The sequence below is a fragment of the Archocentrus centrarchus genome, chromosome 19 (genome assembly GCF_007364275.1).
Source record: "Archocentrus centrarchus isolate MPI-CPG fArcCen1 chromosome 19, fArcCen1, whole genome shotgun sequence".
NCBI classification, from domain to species: domain Eukaryota; kingdom Metazoa; phylum Chordata; class Actinopteri; order Cichliformes; family Cichlidae; genus Archocentrus; species Archocentrus centrarchus.
The window spans coordinates 16,849,748-16,875,235 of record NC_044364.1 but is presented as its reverse complement, the minus strand read 5'-3'; the positions used below and the strand labels follow the sequence as shown (position 1 = coordinate 16,875,235).

Sequence of the window (25,488 nt, the reverse complement as noted above, 5' to 3'; positions counted from 1 at the left end):
AGTCAGCATTCCAGTTCTGGATATTTCCATCAAAATGCAGTGATTTAAGCTGCTCTTCTTAAACAGAAGTGCTGAACACCGTGGAGGCAGGGTTACCGGAAAACGAGAGACAGACGGGCTCAATCAGGGCAGAGCTGACGAAGACAGGAAGCATTCTTTATCAGTGTTCGCTTATGGTATTTAATTGCTATGATGCTGTTATTAAGCTCACAATTGCAGTCACCACCAGTTTCACCATAACCCTCACATTAAGAAAAAAAATTAATTACTGCTTTGCAATGATTTACTATATTTGAAAGTTCTAAGTGAACCAACATACACTGTAAAAAAAAAAAAAAAAAAAACAATCTGTAAAAATACAGGACAATGTACTGCATAAAAATCCAGGAATTTTCCGTACTAGTTATTTACAGGGGTTTTTCCGTATTTCTTACTGATTGCAATGCATTGTGGGTTAGAGTGCATTTTACCATTTACAGAAAAGTCCGTGAACTTTCCATAAAAAATGGAAAGTGTTCTGGCAGACTTAGGGAATTTTTTTTCTTCACAGTGTATACAGTATATGAAGAATCAAGTTTTGCACGCAACTTTCAGATTCTTTTTTTTTTTTTAAGTTGATAGATGCATAAAACAAAAACAAAAAAATGCTTTATTTGGACCCCATACCAACACCACACCCACCTCCCTCTATAACCTCTACTCAATTCACCCCCCACCCACCCCCATCCTGGTCTTCCACCCATGCTGCAGCCTTCCAGACAGGGTTTCACTCTCTGCAGGGTGTACAGCAGGGCAGGCAGTGCAATATTAGCTCTGGGATACAAATCTACCTGGGAATTTAGATTCCTCATCCTCTGGGACCTTTTATTTTCCTGTGGATACCCGGGGTCTTGTAGGTAAGATGCTGGAGAAGTGAAAATGTGTGATAGCACAGACAAAGCCCATTAAAACCTTTCTCACACATGCCTCAAATGTTTGTGGATTATCTGGTATTGATGGCCACTGAGTTGTCAGATAGTTTGCGATCCTCTTTAAGTACAAGCAGACAGTTCCAGTAAAATTCGCTGGCGTTCTGTGGTCAGCAGAATTTGGCTGCAGGAGGCCTTGCGAGCTCTCTGTGACTGGATGAATTAAAGAATATCAACAGCAGATGCTCAGCAGTATATTGAAGATTGTACTGTTTGCTATGGTAAAAGACAGTAACTGTTCAAGAAAACCTTTAAAGTAATAGTATCTGGTGCATGGTTTTGCAGTTGTGTTACTCTTTACATTTTTTTTTAAACTTTATTCATTAAGTATTTAAAAATCAGTTAACCCAAAATCTGATCACAAGAGCCAGCTGGTGGACAGCTTATTCCACCTCCTCTTCTAAACTTCTTACCTGATACTGTAGTCGCCGAGGAATCTGGCCTTCTCCGGTGGAGTTTTTAGTTTGCAAGGATGTATGTGTGTATTTGGGAATGTGCTGACTGATGGCCTTCCTCCCCAGCTGTCCCTTCGAGATTTATCTGGAGCTAAAACAGGCTGCTCGTTGGGGACAGGAGCGCCTCTTCACTTAGAGAGGCGGTAACAGGACCCAGGCCCTCACATTCAACTCCTGTAGTTGCATCAACGCAGCAGTTTGCCTCCATCTTGCATTTCCCAGAGAACATCCAAAAACACCTGTAATATCCACTTTTTAATCCACCAACCACTGACTCACATTAATCACAAGAGAAAAGCTATTTAAATACAAATCTGTGTGTATGTGCTTGCGTCGGTGTGTCTCTCTGTTAAATTTATATGTACGTTTCATGCCGATGACAGTCCCACTCACCAGAGTGCTATAGAACATGGGCTCATAAAAATAGCTCACACAGGACTGAATCACCGGCTAGGAAACGAGCTTCAATTACAGCAGATGAAAAGCAATTACATTAACTGTCTCCCTGTAGACAGGCCCTCGTGCTTTTTCTCTTACTGGGACTCACCTCCAGCTTCACTTAATTGCTTTCGACCTGCGCAATTGACAACGACATACTGCCAGGCTCGATCTGAGTGGTTAGTCAAGACAGGCGTGAGCTTCCAGCTTTGGTTAGTGTCCATAAGGGCATGCAGGAGTTCCACTTTATGTTTAAAGGCTACCTTATTCAATTAGGGAACCCAGTGAGATTCTGTTGGGGCTGATATACAACTTCTTCATAGATAGAAATCTCTTGGGAAGAAGTTTGCATCTTCCTCTTGAATATTTCACACTTTTGCTGTTTCACATTTCACTGCCAGTCAGTATCTTGTTACAACCTTTGGGCAACAATATTTAATATTTATTTAAATGTCTTTTAAAGTATAAAGTCATACAAAGTCTAATACAGACCATTAAAGCAGTTATGTAGTCATGTCACTAATAATGTCAGTTATGAACTTGTCTGTTCAGTGTTGAAACTGACAATAATAATATGAGAAAGGCTTGTGTATTTATTGCTCCTTAGTAGATGGTTTATTACATATATATTATAAGCATTTTTGCTGATACTGCTGATTCCAAACTCTGACCCTTCGATCCACTCCAAACCTTTACCTACATAAAGCCTTTGTTGCAATCGAGGACAGTTAACTATGTACAGTACACCTTTGCTCCTGCAAAGTTTCTTGAGAGGAGTGTGTAAATGCTTAAATATTTTAACTGTAACAAGTTGGCAAACATTTGCCTACATTATTTTCACCTTCAGCAGATGCAAAGCAATATACGTATGGACTGATTTTGTTAGTGCAACAATCTCTCCTTTATGCTCTGTTTTTGGTCTCCACCAACATCTGGGGGAAATATAGAAATATTTAATGTTAGGCAAGCAGCATGTAATAGGCTCGTTATAACTTTTTAGGGGAATGCAACTGTTTGCCTTGGCTGGAAAATTTAAAGGAGCAGTGAAACTGAATGAAACTGTAAAACTGCCATAAGCTAAAAGATCCTGGAATGTGGAACCAAAGAGTGTGGTGAGAATTTGACATGAGAATCTACACGTTACACAAAATCACATAATGCCAATTTCCAATCTGCATTAGAAGAGTAAATTTAAAAGATCAATATTGCTGTTTCTGTTCATTCTTGAGGATTTGACTTTGCACATCCTCTTCTTAAGGATGCAGTGAAAAGATGCAGGGGAAAGATTTAGCATCAAATATTCTTTTAGACTTTATCATGTATTTTACACTCTGTGTAAATAAATGGTGGAAAGACTGAATGTTAATTGTAATTATTATTTTAAACATATTTTATCTGTTCTGTATTTTAGTCATGTCTCTTTCAACTCCTGCCCCTTCTAACAAGAGAAGGAAGGCCAACAAAATCGTCACTGACCTGTCCAACATCACCCAGAATGGTAAACACACACACACACACACACACACACACACACACACACACACACACACACACACACACACACACACACACACACACACACACACACACACACACACACACAGCAAAACAGCCAGATATTCAGATACGGTGTATAAACACGAAACACTCTGCTAGTCATTCCAGCTCCTCAAAGACTCCTTTATTTCCCAAATGATGTGATTATCCCATCTAGTAAATGTCAAATCTTTAGTGCCTGTCTGCTATCTGCCCACTCTAACCATATAAAATGAACTATGTGGGTGTAAATCATTGGATTTGGTCGTATGATCCCACAATTAAATAAAGACACACGCTCATGCACACTTGTTCCAAGCAGTAACACAATATCTAACATGCATGCGGCATTTCCTGGAGGGATGTGGGTCATTATCAGATGGCAGAGTAGCCACAAATCTGTCACCATTATGAGCAACAGAAAATACCACAAGGTGATTCTGCTCTCACTGGGCTGTGCATGAGCTGCAACAACTAAAAACTTCATGTGTGTTCTTTTCTTTGTTTAGTTGCATTGGCTGCTTTAGTGCTGGGATTTTTTTTTTAATTTTTTTCCCAGAAATCCTTTCCTTTGTGCCAGAGATTTTACTTTCTGTAGGATAGACACCTTAAAAATAGAATGTGTAATACTGTTCATTATGCCAGACCCACCAGTTGGTCCATCTGTTCAAACTCTTGCTGTGCATTTTAAAATTCTTCAAAGTCAAAAAACATTATTTATAGTTTTAGTGGTGATCCCAAAGTTTCCAGAAATACTAGAAGTATCAAAATAAATGGAGAACATGTCTGAAGTAGTTCTATAGGAACAGTATAGTGGAAGTACTTATTTAGTTGCTGCATTTTGGTTCACCTTAAATATTTATTTGAATCTGCTGATGGGATATTTATTACAGTGTCATACTTGATGGAGTAATATATGTGATTTTGAGTTCAAAGCTACACTTAAACTGGCCTCAATGTTAAAATGCTGCCTCGGTGCTCTGGCTTTACAATCCAAAGACATTCAGATTAACTGGCGACTCTAAATTGCTTTTACTGTAGGTGTAAATGATTGTCTGTATCAGTGTGTCAGCTCTGTGATTGACTCGCAGCTTGTCCATGGTGTACCTCGCCTTTAACCTAATGTCAGCTTGGATCGATTCCAACCTCCTGCAAACCTCCAACGGATAAGCAGGCATAGCACGTTCTCACAGGGGACATTTGCATAGCTCTATGATGACAAAGGCGATCACAGCTTATGGAGGGAATTACATTAACTTTCTAACACCCCATGTAACGGAAAGATGAATCCTTGTCAGTGTGGAGATCACTTTTCCTCTAATAATTCCAAACATTTAAATGGAGCAGCATTAAAAATTGACTGCAGACATTCATATCCCTCTCAGGATAAACTGTGATAATGTTTGTGATGCGCTGACCTTTCTTCTTGCATCCTATCAGGTAATAATACTAATTTTTCCAGCACTTTTGCCATTTATGAATAAATACCATAGACTTTTAAATAAAGATGGAAGTAGCTACTGTTGTGTTATCCATTGGTTCCATTTTAAAGCCTTAATTTTCTGCATATTGGTTATTGATATGTATTTGGTTTTTGTTCTATTTTTGTTAAGGAAAAAATTATTATTACAATTACCATATTTCTATTAATGGGTGGAGGGCTAAATTATCAGCTAGCTTGGTTAGCAAGGTGCTCTACTGGTACATTGCACAGACATATTATATTGTCAAAAGTGTTGAGTCACCCATCCAGATCATTGAATTATTGTGTTCCAATCACTTCAATGGCCTTAGGTGTATAAAATCAAGCACAAGTTGAAGCAGTTATAGCTGCAAAAGGTGGACAAACATCAGATGAAAGCCTGTGGATTAAGAATGGGATGTCAGTCAAGTTCATATACGTGTGAAGGCAGACGAGCTTTTGGCAATATAGTGTATTAGCGATAATATAAAAAAAGTAGTAGAATTTCACTTCTTCAGTAGCTGGTTAGTACAGTTAACCACAGAGCAATCTACATTATTTGCTAGAAAATTGAATCAAAAATAATGAATGCTACATATTCAAATAAGTGGATTCCATGTAGCATGGGTGAAGCTTTGTTTTGCTGATGTTGGACATGACCTCTGCCTTTGATACTGCTGACTATAACATTTTGCTCAATATGCTGAGATACGGGGTGGGTGTATCTGGGTCGGCTTTGGAGTGGTTCTCGTCATATCTGTTTGAATGATGCTTTTCTGCAGCTGATTCTAAGGAGAGGTCCTCTTCTACCCTTCTACAAGGGTCTGTTTTGGAGCCTTTGTTGTTTCTCTTATATCTGCCTATTCTTAAGCACATTTTTTAGCACTTTTAAGGACATTTCTTATCATTGCTATGCAGATGACATTCAGATGTATATCTCTTTTAAGCCCCAAGATATTTCTAAGCTACAGATCTTGCATAGGTGCTTAGACTCTACTAAAAGTTGGATGGATGATATTTTTTTCAGCTTAATGAAAACAGAAGTCTTTGTTTGTGCCTCGGCCAACGGTAATGGAAGGTCTTGGTCCCTTTGTCACATTTGCTAAATCTTCTATCAGGAACCTTGAGGTAACTTTTGTTGCAGCTTTCACTTTAGATGCTCACATTAAATCTCTGGTTTGCTCTTGCTTTTATCACTTCAGAAATATTGCCAAGTTGAGATCCATTGTGTCACACTCTGAATTGGAAATTGTTATTCATGCTTCTATTTCATTATTGTAATTCATTGTTCACTTGTCATTCCCTGGAATGTCTGCAGGTTGTTGAGAACACTGCTGCAAGACTTCTAAGTCTTCGAAGTATTCTCATGTCACAACCTTGCTAATTCAGTTACACTGGCTCCCCAGTTAACTTCAGAGTCCACTTTAAGATTCTGGTTTTGGCTTTTAGGACTTTGCATGAACAAGCACCAGTGTACATCAGAGAACTTTTACATCCATATGCATACAAGAAGTGGCTGAGGTCATGTGATCAGGGCCTACCGGCTGTGTATCATACTTTTTTTAAACTTGCTTTTGGGTAACTTTTTGCATTAATATTTTAGCATTGTTGTTGTGAAGCATTTTGTGATATATAAATAAAAATTTACTTATGCATTTTATGCCACTTGCTTGTTGGCTTCAGCTTTCAGAACAGGAGATTGCTGCAAACCAAATACCTGCAAACTAAAAGCATTCCCACCAGCTTTGGATGCAGGCTATCTGTGTTTAAAGCTATTTCAAAAAATGTTAAAATCACACATACCTGTTGCGTAATACAATAGTACTTTAAAAAATAAAACATTCTATGCTAAACTCTGAATATAAAATCTGCAATCTGCTCTGAGTGTCTGAGCACATGCTTGAATTTGTCATTTAACAATCTGTTGACTTCTTTCCCCATTTGTGTCCTTTGCTGTTTTCTCTATCAGTCCTTCTGCTGTCACATCTGCAGCCACATCTGTGTCTTTCCACCAGTTTGTTTTCAGTCAGTCATTCAAGGGCTTATCCCGCTTATCCCTTATTTTGCTCTGGTTAATTCCACCGCATCTATCCATCATCCCTGCCACTGTGTCGTTCTGTTTGTCTCATGCCTCTGTCAGTCTCCATGCTGTCCATCTGTCCACCCCTGCCTCTATCAGTCTGTCCAATTTTCTTCCAGTCAGCAACAGCCAGCTCTAGTTTCACATTCTTCTGAATTAACACTCTAATCAATATCCCCATGGGAGAGTTCGCTCTGCTCAGCAGCCTCAATTATTCTCTCTCTCCCTCTTCCTCATGCACACACACACACACACACACACTCCACACACGCTACACACCTACTTGCACAAGTCTGATTTACGAGGTACTGCTAACAGCTCTCTGCAGCCTTGCAATACCAACTCCCTGCTTTATAGATGTGCCTGTGTGTGTGTGTGTGTGTGTGTGTGTGTGTGTGTGTGTGTGTGTGTGTGTGTGTGTGTGTGTGTGTGTGTGTGTGTGTGTGTGTGTGTGAGCATTGGTTTATGGCTGAACTCCAGGTGTTATGAGTGATATCAGAGTGTATGTAGTGGATGAGAAGAGTGTTTAATGAGGAGCTCTGTGGAGCAGTAAAATCTATCAGATCTCTCCATCACTGAGAGAGAGGAGAAGCAAGAGAGAGGCAGAGTGTTATAAGGATTTCCCTCCATAAACAGTTCTACCACAAAAGCTGCAGTGAAATTCCCCAGTGCACTTTTCTTCCATATTTCTACAGCCTCTTAGCCTCTACAACTCCCACGGTTTCACATGAACACATCCTCTAACACCACACAGCGGGTTTCTGCTCCAATTTATTACTATAACTATGGTCTGGAAGCCTGACGATAAAAACCTACTTTTTTAGAGGCTTGTACTGCACATCCCTCATTCAATAGCAGGCACGTAAACTCACTTTTTAATTTTCCAAATGGGTTTAATTGAGCATAACTATACCACTGAGATGGGTGTACAAACTTCTGAATCCACAAATGTTAATGACTGGAAACTGCATGGTGATGAATCATCAGAGCTCGGCTTATTTTATTTAAATAAGTGCAATGGGTGAGGAGAAAATGAAAATGTTAATAAAACCAAATTAAAAAAACTTCTAAATAATAATGGAAATATGCTTATTCACTGCCAAGTATTTGACCAAAAGGCCACTCTATAAATATGAGGCAGTCAGGACGTGATAAGCTTCACTTATGATAAACTTTGTGGGCATTTTTACACTTTGGTTTCTGTTAAGATACACATTAGTAATGATCTTTATAGGAGCTGGCAGGAGCAGGCTGGCTCTTTTCTCCCTTTTAAGCTAAGCAAGCCATCTCTTCACTGTAGTTATATATCTGGCCCACAGACATGATCATCGAATCCAGCCTTTCCCAAAATTAAGAATACCATGGTGGTAGCTATCTTTGGCCAAATGATAGCTACCACCAACTGCCCCAGCCAATGGCAAGATATAGGATATTTTTCAGAATAAAAATCAATTATTCTTAATATGAATTAAGAATAATGTGACTGAAAACACAAATATATAATTATAAATATTTGATGGTAAAGTGAAAGTTTATATATCTCTCTGCAACTCTTCATTTGATAAATGGAAGAAAATGTATGTATATGTGTGTGCATGTATGTACGTGTGTATGGATGGTCCAATCAATCAATTCAGATTGTAAAAACGACACTACTAAACCCATTTGAACTGAAACATTTATACTCCCATGAGTCGTTGCTTTCACCTGTGCTGCACTGTCCATAACTGAATTGCTTAGAATAATTCATGCTTACCTTTTATTTGCTCTCACGGTGTGCTAAATGTGGTAGTGGGATTTGCTAAATCGCTCAGATGAATTCAGCAGTGAAAGTTCAGATGATTCAATGGAGAAAGATTTAAGTGAAAAAGAAATAACACTGTATTTTACTGTTTGCTGTTGATATTATTTATGGTAGTCTACTGTTATCCAAATAGAACAGTTAACACTTGTCCTTTATTTTTTGGTTGATTTTTTGTTTTTATTTCTTTGTTGATCGATGCTCTTATTGCAAACATGTTACAAATAACTGATAAACTCGACTTTTTCATAATAAAAATAAATCAGTTTGGAGGACTCGTACCTGACTTTCACCTCACTGCACTGCAATGTTGTATTTTTACAGTATATGTGTGAATTAGGATAATAGTACCATCTCTCTGCACACTCTCAAATTCTGTTTGGCACCGTTCCTGTCAGACGACGAGTCAGACCCTGAGGCCTCTGAGTTCGATCTGGGCACCAAGATCAAGGCGCCCAAAGATGTGATGCTCGAGGAGCTCTCCCTGCTCAAGAACAAGGGGTCCAAGATGTTCAAGATGAGGCAGCAGAGAGTTGAAAAGTTCATCGTGACCAACGAGAACATGGTGACAGTCTATAAGAGAAACTAAGTTTTTGTGCTGTATATATATATATATGTGTGTGTGTGCGTGTGTGTGTGTGTGTGTGTAATATGATCAAATTATATACTGTGGTTTTTGTATTTCAGCAGAACCTTCAGAACCTAATGATGTCCCCTCCCCCTGTTCCACCAAAGCCTGAGATGCCAAAGGAAGAAGGTATGATCACAGATATTCTCTTTTAACTATTTAAAATGCTTTCTTTCTGTTAAGCTATCCCCCCCGTATGTTACAGTAGTAAAGGAGACAGTGGATGAGGAGGCGGAGAAGCAGAAGAAGAGGATGGAGTATGTACGCACCTACATATCCCCATGGGAACGAGCCATGAAGGGCGATGAGGACCTGAAAGCCACCATGAAACCTTCCATGCCTGGCCCCATCCAGATACACCCAGACCTGCCTCAGTACAAGAGCTTCAACAAGTACTGTTATTACTGAATGAGTTTTCAAATATATCTAATGACAACAATTGTTGTGCTTTTTTTTCATGTAATCATGAAAAAGTGAATAGTTTCTTCCTTCCCATCTGTTTCCATGGCTTTATTCACCAAAGATGTAGCCTTTACTTACTGTACAGCGTCCCTGATATTTTGAAATGTACTTTTACACCTACCACTGAGACAACATTTGGTCCCAGATGTCATTATCTTAATCTTATTTGAATCGTGGATCTCAGTACGTTGTAATAATGTTAATAATTCTTGCACAGCTGTATCCTTTGTGATTAGTAATGGGCCTGATTATGTAATCAATCTTGGGTATAATATAAGAAAAACAGGCCCCTGGAAACAAATATGTAAAAGTCCCTCCTACATGGGAGGACTGATGACAGCAGAGTCTCTCCCTCTATCTGAATGTACTGAGTGTTCTTGTGAAACTTTCAAATCTCTGTTTGGTGCTTTGAAGCATCTGTGGTGATTTTGGGACTCTTTGAGGTTGTTCTGAGAATCTTTGTGGTTTCTTTGCGTCACGGTGCACACCATCAGGATTGGCACGTTTACCTCATTTTCCTTGAGTGTCCCTGACACTGAATTGTTTCTCTCTGTGACTGTTTAGTGTCCCTGTGTATGTCTATTCTCTATCTATGTCTGCATGTTGGTGCCTTTGGCCCACATTTCAACCAGTATGAGCCAAATGTTGCAGAGTTGAAGTCAGGGTAAACTGCAGCTCAGCTGTCATCAGTTCTCCCCATGCAGGAGGGTGTTTTACATATTTGCGTCCTGGAGTCTGTTGCTTTGTAATATAATCAAGGTTTATTGCTTATTCAGACCCATTAGTAATCACAGAGGATACAGCTGCTCTTATGGTGCTTCGAAAGAATTATCAACAGTATTGCAATGGACTGAGATCCAGGGTTCAAATAAGATTAGGATAATGACATCTGGGGCAAAATGTTCTCTCACTGGTAAGGATAAAAGCACATTTCTAAATGTCAGAGATGCTGTGCAGTATGTAAAATCTACATCTCTGCTGAATTTGGCAATACCAGTAAGTTCCAATGAGGCGCTGACAAGAGGGGTTTTATTAGCAGTTGTATTGATGTCTTTGTCATAGTTTGGTTGACCGTCTGGCACAGGTACCCTCTGATATGAGGCCCCTCTCCTCACCACTCTAGGATCTAAGCCACTCATTCTTCCATGCAGTCAGCAAACTAAGTGTGGGGAGAGTATGTCAAACATAATCTTAGAAAATATACAATCTTAATGTTTTTTGTACATTCTTGTTGTTGATTTGGAAGTTGTTTTGCTTTAACACCAGAAATGCTTCTCACCCTTTTTCTCCTCAGGACGGCGCTGCCATACGGCGGCTACGACAAGGCATCCAAGCTGCTGACCTTTGAGCTTCCGGAGCCCAATGCTGCCACTGAGGAGCCTGAACCTCTGCCCACACTGCAGGCAGACATCCGCTCACGCCCCTCGTTCAACCGCACGCCCATCGGCTGGGTCTGCAGTGAGGACAACTCACACATCCACATGGACGTGGAGATCCCCTTTGATGGAGAAACAGATGACCTGTGATGACCTGTTTTAAGATCACCTAATCCCACATAAGGCCTGTGTGAACTCCCAAAATGTACTTTCATTGCATAGAAACTAAACAAACATAAATTATTTAAAAATGATGTGATGGAAAAGGACAGATTATCTCCCAATGGCTGTATGCTCACTTAACCTTTTCATCCCCACCTATGAAGGAGTCTAATTTTGCATACTGTGAGATACTGTGAGACCTGAAACAGATAAGCACTCTGCACTCTTAGAACAATGCATTTATGCAATAAACTTCCCCTTTACAGAATGTCTGCTGGCTTCTCATTTCACACACGCTATTCCCAAAGAACTTATCTTTTAATTTTTAAAAAGGAGAAAACAACTGCAACTCAAGGCCCACTTTCCTGCTTCCATCACTCATGTATCAGTATAGCATGCTATACTGTTTTCTGTTCTTGGTACAGAAAACTATTACATGAGAGAAAAAATGGGGCTGCTCAATAAACCAATTACAAATCTCAAGGTCCCCTGTTAATTCTGTCACAGTTTTTACAAAAATAAAATCAAACAGATTGTATTAACAGTGTTAATTATTCCACTCAGAGACTCAAATCAAAGCCAAAGCACATGGTTGAGTGGATTCAGACTATTCTGTATTCCACATTGATCCATCAAATAGGCACATGGGGATATTTACAGTTAACACAACGTGCTGTGTCTTCAGTTATTTATTTGGCAAAAATTTTCCTAAATGAAGTACAGTAGGCAAGTAAATTGGGGAGGGGGAGTACAATTCCAGTCGTACAATGTAAACACTGTAAAATTTAGACTTCAGACCAATCACCTAGTTAATAATACTTTAGCTTCCAAGATGATTTTACAGTATTGACTCTACAGTATAATTTTACAGGATGATTTTAGGGTGGCATGGTGGTGCAGCGGTTAGCACTGATGCCTCACAGCAAGAAGGTCCTGGGTTTGGGCCTTTCTGTGTGGAGTCTCCACGTTTTCTCCGTGCCTGCATGGGTTCTCTCTGGGTACTCTGGCTTCCTCCCACAGTCCAGAGGCATGTCATTCTAAACTTCTTGTAGGTGTGAATTCTTTCTGTGTTGGCTCTGCAGTAGAGTGGTGACCTATTCAGGGTGTACCGGTTCCAGCCCTCAGTGACACCACAGTGGATAAGGGACTAGGAAAATGAATGGATGGATGATTTCACATGAGAAGAACAGTGAAAATATAAAGTAGCATGACTCAGTAATTTCTATGGGAAGCTTTGATGCATGTGGCTTAAAAGAAACACTCCGCATGCAAACTGACATTACTGTATGCAAGACTAGGACCATATTACTTTAGATATTTTAAAAGCACCTCTAGAGACATTGCAAGCATTGCAAGTTTGATTATGTTATATATGCAGCCTCCTGGTTTCATTATAGCTACCAATTACTTCATATCACACACACACACACACACACACACACACACACACACGCACACACACACACACACACACCTTTCACATTGTTCTGACTGCTGGCCCACACAGTGTTAGTGTGGGCCACATTTGCCCTGCAGGCTGCACTTTGACAATACTGGTGCAAGACTATGTCTAGGCTGGGAACCAGCTTTGGCCAAACTGTTTCCCTGTGGCTAAGACAGCTGCCTCACAGCTATAGCTTCATATTTACAATGTAGAAATCAAAGCAGTGTCTAAATCTATATCTAACTCAACAAGAAGGTTTTTCAGACTAAAACACACTACAGCAGTTAAGCTTTGCTTTGGAAGTAACCAGAATGGTCAGGATTGGAAATGAGTCCATCAGAGGAACAGCTCAGGTTGAGGAGCTTAGAGACAAAGCTGTGTTGGTTTGGAGGGATAGCGAATATATTGGAGAAAGGAAGCTGAAGATGTAGCTACCAGGGAGGAGGAAAAGAAGAAGAGCCCAGAGGAGGTTCGTGGATGTGGTGAAGGAGGACATGCAGTGGGTTGGTGTGACAGAGGAGGATGCTAGGAATAGGGTGAGATGGAGGCAGATTATCAGCTGTGGTGACCCCTAAAAGGAGCAGCCAAAAGAAGATTACAACACATTACAGCTATTGGTTGGCAAATTCACTGATTATAAAGTGATCAAGATGCCAAACATGAGCAAAAACCGTCACTAAACATATGCTCATGTTCTTGACAGCCTTAAAAACGTTATATTCTTTCTTGCGCACCTCCAGAGCCAAACTAAACGGTGTGCGCATGACCTCTCACCTGTCCTATGAACAGTCCCTGTTAAAGACTGTAAACTGGTGCTGGCACATCTCCAGTTACAAAATTTAAACAGATGTCCTCTGCGTGTTACTGCCAGCAGGTCAGATATGAGAGTGGAGGCGCAGAGAAAAACGGGGGGCAGATCAAAAACAGGTAAGGGCAGAAGGTGAGCCGCGGGATGACATCATCACCATCCTCGCGTTTCACTCGCCTCGTGCCCAGAAGGCGGCGGCATCAGGCTGAGCAAACAGTATGATAAAAGCGCTACGTCACACACTCGAGCGGAGAGAGCCGGAGGAGATGGCACGGTATCGCGAGAGCGGTGTGCCGCGACCGCAGCGCTGGATGGCGCTGATGGGGGCTGGATTCGCCCACGGCTCGCCCTCTCTCCCGTTAAATCACACGGTAGGACACGCGATCGGACGGAGACTGGCGGCGACAGCAGCCGGGGTGAGTAAAAGCCTGCACACCGCGCACCACCGCTGGCTTCACCAGAGCTAGAAAGACCGGGTCGAAACGCATGTGAGCGCACCGGACAGAGTAGGTGTGTGTGCGTCTCTCTTTAGGTGTAGATGAGTGTGTTTGTTATGGGGGGGCAGTCAGCGTGTCAGCCAGATGTGATCATCCCCAGATGTGCTCTCGTGACAGTCTCAGAGGATGGCTGTCTTTTTCTTCCCCATCACCATAATCTCTACGATTATCATCACTACTCTCATCATCATCATCATCATCAGGAGCAGCAGCAGGGGCGGGATCGGCGCTCGCTCTGTTGCTCTCTATCGTGTCAGTTTTATTATTTTATCAGGTGGTCTCGGGTCAGTAATTCTCTCTGCGCAGCTGCTCTCTCTCGTGCTCGACGGTAGTCCCAGCTTTAATTAGCCTTCCCTTCAAACACACCCCGGGTTTGTTTCTCCACAGTTACAGGTGTTATTGTTCAGGTCGTCCCAAAAGTCCACTCAGGTAAGCTACATGCCACTACTGAGCGCGTGGCTCCTGTGCTGCGCTGCATGTTTTGCTTTGGCAGTGTTTTCGGTGGACTGTGCGAACTTGTTGATGGATGACCGAGAGTCCGCAGCTTTTTACCGGGTCCGACTCACGCTCCGCTGTCATCGCTCCCGGGGGGCCTGTAGTGATTTAATATTGCTCTTTCGATCGGCGTGATTGATGACTTTGGCCCGCATCAGCGCCGGCCCACAGCACCGTCACATTATAGAGACGGTGGCACAGCCTTCTGCCGCGTGCCTCGCGCACGCACACACGTGAATACCTTAGAAAAAAAGGGAACTAGAGTATAGGCTGCTGGCAGTCCCCCCGTTTCCTATAGGCTTGTCGTTACGCAGGAGCACGCACGCTTGTTTTGGGTATTTTGCACTGGCTTATAGCGACTCCAGAAGTCCTAACTTGATCCTTTGCTCATTAACCCCAAACCTGTTAACCTTGCAGAGATGAGCAAGATGAAGCATCAAGAGGAATACACATCTCGCTCTCTTTCACACACACACACACACACACACACACACACACACACACACACACACACACACACACACACACACTCCAAACTGAGCTGAAATGTCACCTTGACATTTAAGTTGGTCTTTCTCATCAATTTTTGTTTTGTGGGGATGAAAACCTCGGGAAGGCAGCAGATTTAGTTGAAGTTAAGGTTAATTTAAGCAGAATGTATGCATTAATGCTGTGTGTGCTTATTTGCTGTCTACTCATGGGCACTCTCACTGCTTTCTCTCAAAGCCACGTCCTTATATGCATCGTTGTTTCCATATTTTTTTATGACCTGATTGCGTTGATGCTGCATGCTGTGACACATTCCGAGGCTCTACAATCTTTCACATGTACAGCAGGCAGAGATGTTTGTCTTTATTGCCCCAAACACAAAGCCAGAAAGACGTGCTGGCTATCCACTCTGAAAGATTTTACTTTGTTTTGGGAGTTTTTAAATACTCAAACTAATCGGGGCGATTTATGTGATTCCCCGTGGAGTTATAGCGGACAAACGGGCATCTTGACACATGATATGAACACCCTCAGAGATAAGGCTAAAGGTCTTCATGCTTATACTTAACTTTTAGTTTTGATTCTTGTTTTTTTTTTTTTAGGTTGTTTTTATTAATGCCACGTCTTCAGACTACCTCTCTCTGGACTCTCTGGGCTTTACAGGGTATATATGTTGTTGGTGTTTCAGTGTGGTTGGAGTTGGGTCAACATGTATGGGATTATAAGAGGATTGAGGTATAAGGAAGAGGAGATTAAACAGAAGATGAAGAAAGAGGAGAGTAAAGACATGACACGCTTATATTGCATGTCTCCCGTGACCTTTACTATCTACCGGAGTGTTCTTTCTCTCGTTTTCCCGTAACCAGTCCTCTTTCACATGTGGCTGTTTATTCAGTGTAATGTCCCACTTATTCCTCTTCTCTCTCTCTTTCCTCCCCTCTTTCTCCACTTTTTTGCTGTCTTCAGTGTCGTTGTTCCTCTTAATTGTCTCTCTAAGTCCTTGTTTCTTTTTATCTCCTTTTCTCCTATCTCTGCATTCTATCTTTTATGATCTCCACTTTCCTTTCCTTTCCTTTCCTTTCCTTTCCTTTCCTTTCCTTTCCTTTCCTTTCCTTTCCTTTCCTTGATCACCTCTAAATGTGGTTTCTCTTCCTCTTCTCTCTCTCTCTCTCTTTTCACTGTGACCAAAACTGCAAAAATCTATAACATCACTCCCATAATGAATTGTAAATAATGATGGTTATGTAATAGCCTAAATATTAAGCAGATATTCACCACTCTTCTTATTTTGTACTAATAGGAGCTCAAGTGCACAGTTATAATGGATCACGTTTAGGTTATAGTGTGTTTTTCAGCTTGTGTGTGCAATTACACGTGTGGTCTCACATGTTTACTTTAATGTTACAGAGTGTGAGCAGGGAAATGACCTTGAAGCTTTAAAAAAAAAAAAAAAAAAGACCCAAGTCTCAGTAATATGCTTGCACATGCAGCTACACGTGCTCATACTGTATGTTCACACACATACATGAAACACACATATATAACTTTAAAGTGGGAACGAGGGGTGAGAAGGAGAAGCACAGAGGGGAGGATGAACTCTGGGCTCTCCCTATTGTCAGCTGGGGCTATTTGAAGTTACACATAACCCAATTACAGGAAACCACTGTGTGTGTGTGTGTGTGTGTGGGTGTGTGTGTGTGCGTGCGCGTGTGTGTGAGAGACCACATGCATGTGAGGTTTTTTTGGAAACTGAAAGGAAAGAGACAGAGATGAATGGTGGGAGAGAAGTGGAGAGAGTGAATGAAAATGGAAAATAGAGGTCAGTGGAAGAAAGTGAGAAGCAGAGAACAGGAATGGAGTGAATGGAAAGGAGTGAAGAAAGTGCAGCCAAAGGACAAAGAAAGGGAGCGTGCAGTTTCTGAAAGATCGCGTCTTCTTTCTTTTACAGCGGTATTTAAATATACTTCTCGCCTTTAGGTTTGCTTCAGAGGGAAGGAGACAGCGTGAGAGGCAGGCTATTGTCCTCAGGGACAGTATCAGCTCTTTGTTCAGCTTGCCTGACACCACTGTCACTGTCACCAAGCCATACAAACCCACAGCAGAGAGAGAGAGAGAAACAGAAAATAGTGTCAAATAATACCATCCTAGTCAGTTTTTGAAATAGGAAATGCAAGTGAAGGGAATAAACGGGATGATCGAATGGAAAAATGACAAATGAGACAGTCTGCGGTTGCCTAGGCAATCCTCTAACAATATTTACCACCCTGCCATGTCAATCATCGGTACATTTGTGTAGGCAAATACCTATGCAAATGGACCACGGGACCATAAATCTGCCGTAATGGGTCAAACATGGTTTTCCATTGGCAGATCTATGGATAGGGAGGCATGGATAGCTCGTCTACCTGCAGAGAGCATCTGTTGCCATAGGAGGCAGTGTCTGAAGTACGCGGTATAACCGGTGTGTGGGCTACTCTTGCTTGTGCAGCGAGAAGAGCAAAGTTCTGACATAGCAGAACTAGCTGAAGTGAAACTGAGTGAGAAATACAATGAAAAGTATCCACTGCAGCCACTGACTGCTATAGAGACTGCATTTTTTTTTTTTTTTAAATCTTTGATGTTTTTTCACGTTTCTTCCCTTCCTGGTGAATTCTGAAATAGGAGAAGCCTGACACCCCCTGCCCTCTTAGGCCCACTCGTCAACCAACCAACATTTGACCTTCGTATAGCCGACCTACACATAGCCGAGCTTGGAGCTGTTGAGTTTTTGGAGGACTGCACAGGAGCATGTTTGTGTAGGTTGAAAAACCCTCTCCATAGGCTCGCACAGCCAAATGCCTACGCAAACGGACCCAACTGCGGTACCATGAAAAGCATATCTAGGGGCCCACACTGTTGCGTGAAGTTACCAAATGCCATCGATATTATATGGTCTATGGCTGACATGAATTGCTTCCTATGTGGACACCTCTTAAATGAAAATTAATCATACACAAAGTGCGCCTGCCCACAAGTTTACCCTGGTTTATTCTCCTTTTTGCAATCAGAGCCCTGGTTAGACAGTTTTAGACCTAAAAATATTACATTGGTGGTTAAAAGTTTTATGGCTTTTCTCTGGGTTTTCTTGCAGAATATCAAAGACGTTCATGTTTGGTTATTTGTTGATTCTACATTGGCTGTAGCCGGGAATGTAGGCACGTGTGTCATTCTGTATTTGCCCTGGGACAGACTGGTGACCTGTCCAGGGTGTACCCTACCTCTTGCTCAATGGCTGCTGTGATATGCTCCAGCTCCCCCACGGCCCTGAATTGGTTAAGTGGGAGAGAATGAATGGATGGATGGATGGTTTTAAAGTTGTGGCTGGCGTAATCTTTCACCTTGAAAGTTCATTCTTTTTATAGCAGTTATCAAACTACGCTCATCACGAGGCCCATTCAGGAGTTGTTCTGCAGCTTTCATACGTATCACACGGTCTTCTTCTGCAGATGGAGCATTTTCAGTTCTGACAAAATTGCAAATGTTCAGATTTCCAAGCATTTTAAACACATTTTAAGGACTCAAAATCTTGCTGGCTTAAAGCTTGGCCGCTCCATCTGTGTAAAATACGATCACAAGCTCGAGAAGAGCTACTGATGTATAATGTGCTCAGATTGTGGCGTATTTATTGCTTCCAACTTTTTTGGCAACAGTTTGGGAAAGAAGCTGCCTGGTTTGAACATGACTATAGCCCTGCTCACAAAGTGAGATCTATAAATAGTTTTCCTACTTGGGGGTGGAAGAGCCAAACTGGCTCTGTACACAATCCCAACACCTCTGAGATAGCTGTGGGCCAGGCGTCATCACCCAACAGATACAGACGTCACTGAAGCCCTAGTGGATGAAAATCTGAAGAGTGGCGGTAATAGCAGTATGTTAGGATTTTTGACTGATATGCAGAATTATTTCATGACTTTAACATTTTTATTGTTATCTGATTTCTCTGGAGGTTGCAAGATAAATCACTACAAACAAAAGGGAGTGTGTTTCTTTATAGCATTTTGCTTATTTTTATTTCCAGGCTTAAAATCTATAAAGATAAAACATACTGAAAACAAATCACTCTAAGGCATGCTCACAGCTCACGACACATGAAACCAGAGACAGGTTGAAAAAGGTTGGGGTCCACTGTTTTACTAATATTGCCATCCTGACTTGCTGAGTAATAAAATTATTTATTCTTAATTTGAAAACTAATCCAGCTTAAGTGTGTGTAAAAACCTTAGCTGGATATGGAGGAGGGATAATGAAGTGTTATTTCCATTCAGTTTTTTTCTGGTTGATACATCATACCTTACATACTTGGAAGGAAACCCAGCGGCTGTGAAGCTGCTTTACCTAATTTGAAGGAGGAATAAAATAATCATGGTAATTTTTTTTTTTCCAAAGCCAAGAGAGATGGAAAGAAATGTTCGAGTGGGCCTGAGATTAAGAGAGAAAATGGAATGAAAGCACTCTGTATTTGCCACACTGTGTCAAATGTTGATGTGATGGAGTGACAGAGTAGCAGACAAATGTAGAGGCATGTTTTTCACCAAATGTTAACATTTATCGCCTCGATATGAATCAAAGAGGAAGCGCGACAGTACACCAGGGACCAAGCAGGCATCTATCCATCCATCCCTCAGATTCTGTCCTTGGATAAACTTCTGCAGACTTCCTGTGTATCACTTGATGAGTTCAAGTAAAGCTGAGAAACAGGAGGGAGAGCAAAAGAAAGACAGATAAAGGCCAGGAGAAGACAAGACAGCTCAAGGGAAAGGGACAATATCAAAATTATTATTACTGAAAGCAATTTAATGGTAAAAACACTGGCAGTAGTGGTAATAGTTTATTAGTTATAGTACTAGTGTAATGGAGGCTGACATTGCACTGGTCTGCATGGGACTGGGATGTGAAATAAACAAAAGGTCACTTCCCAGTCTAGAAACACTGGATCGACTCAATTGTGCTGGTGTGACTTGATCAGTTTTGGTGATCAGTTTTGCACAAACGACTGCCTACTCATGTATACGATGGGAGCAGATGGCACTTGCCTTGTAGTGCTCAAAAATAGGGGTGGACTGTTCCTTTAATTGCACCACTTCATGTAGAGTCGATGCTGTTTTGATTGAATACCTATCATTCAAGCAGAGGAAAAAAAGTACAATTATTGTAACAATAATTGCTCTCAGGGATCAATTTGGCAACAAAAGCAGCTAAATTCATGAATTTATCAAGGTGAGGCCATGATGATGCCCTCCGGGTCAATCCTCTTGATTGTTACAGGTTCCTGCTACCATCTCATGCTTGTGAGGCTGCATTCACTTATTCCCCTGTTGCAGACATTCAGACATCGCAGTGAATAATCTTTAAATAGAATAATGGACTTTAAATTATTTGGAAATAGCCTTATAACCCTTCCCAGATTGATGGATAGCTGCACTTCCTTCTCTAAGCTGATTGCTGATGTCTTTGCTCCTTGGCTTTGTGTTATCACACACCTGAATGCTCCATACCTGCAAGTCATGCCAAAACATCTGCTTTTATAGAGGTGCTCACACTTGCTGATGATCAGCACCAGGCTGCTACTTCCTGTGGAAGCAGTAAGGGTGTACTCCAGAGGGTGAGAAAGTGGCTTTTGCAGCCTGTTGTTAGACATCAGAATGAAAGCGATGTTGATCACTGGCGTGAGTAATCATCGTGTAAGTTAGTCACAGGCAGCTGGCTCAGGTCATGCCAACTGCTAATGGAAGCTCTGTTAGTTTGCCTTGTGAGTTGTGGTTGTTCCTGGCTACAACAGTTCCTGAATCTTCCTTTAGTTTTCCATCAGACTGCAGCAGAAACATCAGCTATTCTTCAGCTTCAGAAGTGCTCTGTAAAATGTGAAATGGATGCTAATGCACTACTTAAGAAAGAGCTTTACTGAAAAGTTATTAAATTTAAAAACCCACAACCTTACCACCACACCACTGAGAAATATAGTTAAGTTATTAGTAGAACGCCACTGCCCACACTGCTTATTTGTATCAAATGCTGGCAGAGATGGATATCTCAAAATGAGTACTGACTGCTGTGACAATTGCCTCATGCTCAAAGCCAAGCTGGACTGACTTACGCCAAGTTGATGAAGCCAACACGAGGTCACAGACTGCAGTGTGTGGATGCATGGGGCAAAGAGTGTCCTCACCTCAACATCACACGTGGAAAATCTCTTCCATCTGTAGTCGCTGTCTGCACTGCATCCACAGGTCCCGATTTCCTTATGCCTGCCAGTGCGGGGTCAGGGAATTTGAATGACTTGTGCCTTGACTCACTCTGGCTTCCAGGAAGTCTCCACCATCAATACACATCATCATCATCACTTGCCAGTCCCATGTGTGTGTGTGCGTGTGTGTGTGTGTGTGTGTGTGTGTGTGTGTGTGTGTGTGTGTGTGTGTGTGTGTGTGTGTGTGCTATTTCAACCAGTGCAGCACAGTGTGTCTCTCTGTTAAATCACATGGTTCGGCTTTTCCCCCGCGTGCCTGCTGCTTGGCCTATTTCCATGGTAACTAGCCGAAGATGTGGGGACACACAAATGCATGAGCGCACACACACACACACACACACACACACACACACACACACACACACACACACACACACACACACACACACACACACACACACACACAGTCCATATAAACAGCACTTGTGCGAAGACTTGCCAGAGCGAGCTCGGCTGTGTGGGGCTGTAGGGTGCAGTCAGAGAGAGGATGTGTGATCACACACTCCACACAGGCTCAGCGGGAGACACACACATATACACACATACATATGCACACTGTATGCTGAGAAAGAAGCTCAGGATGCTGTGCTGTCGAAAAAAAAAATTGCACACCAAATCCTTTTTTAAATCCTCAGTCAATTTGGATTTGTTTGTTAACACATGAACATATATAAGAGATAGATAGATAGATAGATAGATAGATAGATAGATAGATAGATAGATAGATAGATAGATAGATAGATAGATAGATAGATAGATAGATAGATAGATAGATAGATAGAGTATGCAGTAGGACTCTGTGACTGTGTGACAAGTGGATGAACTGACAATGTTGCTGCCTAACAGTTGCATAATGTTTCCTTCCATATTCGCTCTGATGCATTTCACTTGCCATCCTTGTCACGATGTCCCCTCCCCAAGCTCTATCCCACCCCCTCATCACCCCATCCCGCTACCCATCCCATGTGGCCATCACCATAGCGACAGCCCACGCTGCTCACCTGCTCGCCGCAGCATCCCTGCGCCCTCTGGCCTTGTGCCAAGGGGGTGCTGTGGCAGTAACGCAACCCAGCAATCAGACGAGGGAGCTTTGCCAAAAGTGGGGAAGCTATAGGAGAAGGAAGGAAGGAAGGAGGGGAGGGTGGAGGGGGCACTGCGGATATGCTAGCTACTGCCCTGTGGTGTTATGCAACTTCATGTACACACACCCACGCACACATATTGTAGGGTACCAAACACACACAGATTGCCTTTTTTATCATCTCACACACACATGTTTAGAAGCCGTGCATGTTGATGCTTGAACCAGCATAAGCTCCAGATAATGTCCCTAAGTACCGATTATGAAATGACATAACAGATTTCTTCCTGTGTCCTATCACTGATGTACTGCTACCCTCCATCACATTATTGTGTTCATATGTTGTTTACATGGCAAAGCAATGGCCTTTACACCCCTTTAAAATGTTTTATTTTGCATTTTTCATGTGGCGACAGCGTGAACTTTAACACTTTCTTTAATGATGCTGTGATATATCTCTGAGGGCAAAACAAATTTCCACAGGAGAACCTTAAAATATACAATGATCAGCCATAACATTGATATCACCAAGTTGATGACATTAATCATCTTGTTACCGTGCAGTGTTGTCATTCATGTAAATGATACTTTTCACATACCACCCACGTAATCATAATTTTAAACCAACTTCACCCACCAGCAACATATTACCACTGCAAAAAATTGTTTATAAACGTATTCCAGAATATGACAAAGAGCTCATCATGTTGCAATCAGAGCGAGCATCCGCTTATTGCATTGGAACAAGGCCGATCTCCTGCAGCCCACACGACCCAAAGGATCCACTGCCAGTGTCGTAGTACCAGACACGACAGAATGCCCCCAGAAGTCCTGCTGTCAATGACCCGATGGGTCAGAACTGTTCTGTGGGCAGCGGACCTATACAGTATTAGGCAGACGGTTTTATTGTTTTGGCTCATCGATGAATCGCGATCTTATAAATGAAAAACGTCAACTCTGCAGTAACTCATTTAAGTTTGTTAGGTGGTAGAAAAACATTTTCTCTGGGCAACATTTGGTTTTAAGTGATGGCACTGCCCCAGAGTGAGTCTGGCTGCTGTGACTGAGCCACAGGTCAACGTTACATGTGCAAGATTATGACCAAATGTTGCTGCTTTCTAGGATAAAGTTACATAAATTTGCAGTTCTGCTTCGAGCGATTAAATATGCTGATTACTTATTCATACAGTTTCCATGCTAATGTGTTGGATAACTGTCAGAGCGATGAAGGAAATAGTTGATATGGAAATGGATGATATACTTGTATCAAAGACACAGTTTCCAACCAAACTAAGGCTCTAAGGATAGGCCAGTCTCACCTCCATTTATCTCGTTAATGCCAGTTTATTATTTGAAGTCTTTGCAAAGTTATCAACATTCTCACCAGAATAAGATTTGCAGCAGTTTTTTTTCATCTGCACTGGTAGTAACAGAACTCTCTGGGTACAGCTCATCACTGTCCGGGAGTTAATAGGATTTAGTACCACTGCTGTACCTGTTGGTAAACCTGCTAACGGTTCTTGTTGCTTGTTGTCATGTTTGCAGAGTCCTAACAGGTTGGTCTTTGTGTCTTGCAGGCAAAGTAAGAAAGGAGAAGAAGCATCGAAGGAGTCCCCACATGGAAGCGGCAGCGCTGTCTAATCCATCTGACAGATTCTGCCAAAGGACGCTTTGGAAACGTTCTCATGTCTTTAAACACAAACTGCTAAATCCAAGGAGCTAAAAACAGAAAAACAAAAAGCCAACCGCTGGCTCTTGCAAGTGGACAGATTTTAAAGTAAAAACACGGCTGGAGAGGGGCAGGGTTGTATGGGTGCCAAATCCCCATCCAAGACACACCACGTCTCCTCAGTCTACGCCCGCCGCCTCCCTCCTCTTCCTCCATCCATTTCCTCCTCCTCCTCCGCCTTTCTCTCATTCTCCCTCTTTCTTGCTCATGGGAGTGACATAGAGGCCGTTGTTTGGTCTGCTGCCCCGCCCCTTCTCCGCCTTGTTGTGGAAACGGGGGCGTCCAGGTAGTGATGTCGTGGAAGAGGAACTACTTTGCGTCGGGTGGTGGAGCAGTAGGTGAGGTGCAGGGGCTGGTGACCCCGAGAACCATGACCTCTATCGCACCCAGCAAAGGCTTGAGCAACGAGCCGGGACAGAACAGCTGCTTCCTCAATAGTGCCCTGCAGGTCAGTCAGATGGGTCACACGTGGGTTTTAGGAGGTGAAATGTTTTATGTGGAGATTTTTAGTAGTAATCCACCTGCATGAGTAAATTACTTTCATGTGAAGGTATCGTACTAGTTCAAATGCTCTAAATTTTAGGTTGTATTAGGGGTTGTTTAAAAAAATCTGCAGTGTTTGGTGATGCTAGTGCAGTTTAATGAATGCCGACTTTTTCTACACTCACCAAAGATCAGACTTACGCCTGAATGTGTCTTGAAGGAAGCAAAAAGTGGGCCTGCAGTACAGATCTTCCAAAGCCTCACCACGGAAGAAAACAAGTGTCTGTTAAGCCTTTAGTCTTAAAAATATTAATTATGTTGACTTTATTTGATCATCTGTTTCTTTAACTTGTCTACTCTTCTTTTGACCTTTCTCTAAAATATGTGGACTCTATAAGAACAGCTACATGTTTACTTATATACATAATACACTCATAAATAAATACAGGGTATTATTACTCCAGTGATTTATTAGGACAGAAACTGTGTTTCTCTGAAATTTCACTAGTAATAGGAAACCTTTACAGTGTACAGTTTTCCAATTTGTGTTTCTGCATTATTGGGAAGAAAAAAAAGAGCTGCTACTTTTTCATATAAAAATGTGCAATTTGTCTATATTTTTCCAGTTTGGACATAAAACACACACCTTTGTGAATACACTATTTACAGGCCTACCCTCCCACTGCAGTAAATTGCTCTTAAAGCATGGCAGGGATGAGATTAGCACCATATTAGCGGGGGTTTGCGTGTTTCGGTTGGTTTTGGCACTGCTGCCTGTCTGGCCTCAGTGTGGACGTCCAGTCTGAGTGTG

At 41.9% G+C, this 25,488-nt stretch overlaps 2 protein-coding genes across 6 annotated transcripts in view; both read left to right on the top strand.

The window, feature by feature from the left end:
• Positions 1-738: 738 nt before the first annotated feature.
• Positions 739-11,636, top strand: myoz1b (myozenin 1b). Of its 5 annotated transcripts, none has more exons than XM_030755560.1 (6): positions 739-896; positions 3,273-3,359; positions 9,139-9,305; positions 9,431-9,497; positions 9,577-9,760; positions 11,125-11,636. In XM_030755560.1, exons 2-6 carry the CDS (start codon positions 3,275-3,277, stop codon positions 11,354-11,356), a joined length of 735 nt encoding a protein of 244 aa, XP_030611420.1. In that variant the 5' UTR covers positions 739-896; positions 3,273-3,274; the 3' UTR covers positions 11,357-11,636. The 5 variants fall into 5 exon arrangements, with proteins under 5 accessions (XP_030611420.1, XP_030611419.1, XP_030611416.1 ...); XM_030755559.1 differs by having other exon boundaries at positions 9,428-9,497; XM_030755556.1 differs by having other exon boundaries at positions 9,428-9,497; positions 9,574-9,760; positions 11,125-11,356.
• A 2,245-nt stretch (positions 11,637-13,881) lies between these two features.
• The window catches only part of LOC115798558 (inactive ubiquitin carboxyl-terminal hydrolase 54-like), a 51,559-nt gene continuing 39,952 nt past the window's right edge, over positions 13,882-25,488 (top strand). The window contains exons 1-2 of the mRNA XM_030755439.1: positions 13,882-14,036; positions 24,043-24,642. Of these exons, the coding sequence (XP_030611299.1) occupies positions 24,487-24,642 (156 nt within the window). The 5' untranslated portion in view covers positions 13,882-14,036; positions 24,043-24,486. The remainder of the gene's footprint in view (positions 14,037-24,042; positions 24,643-25,488) is intronic.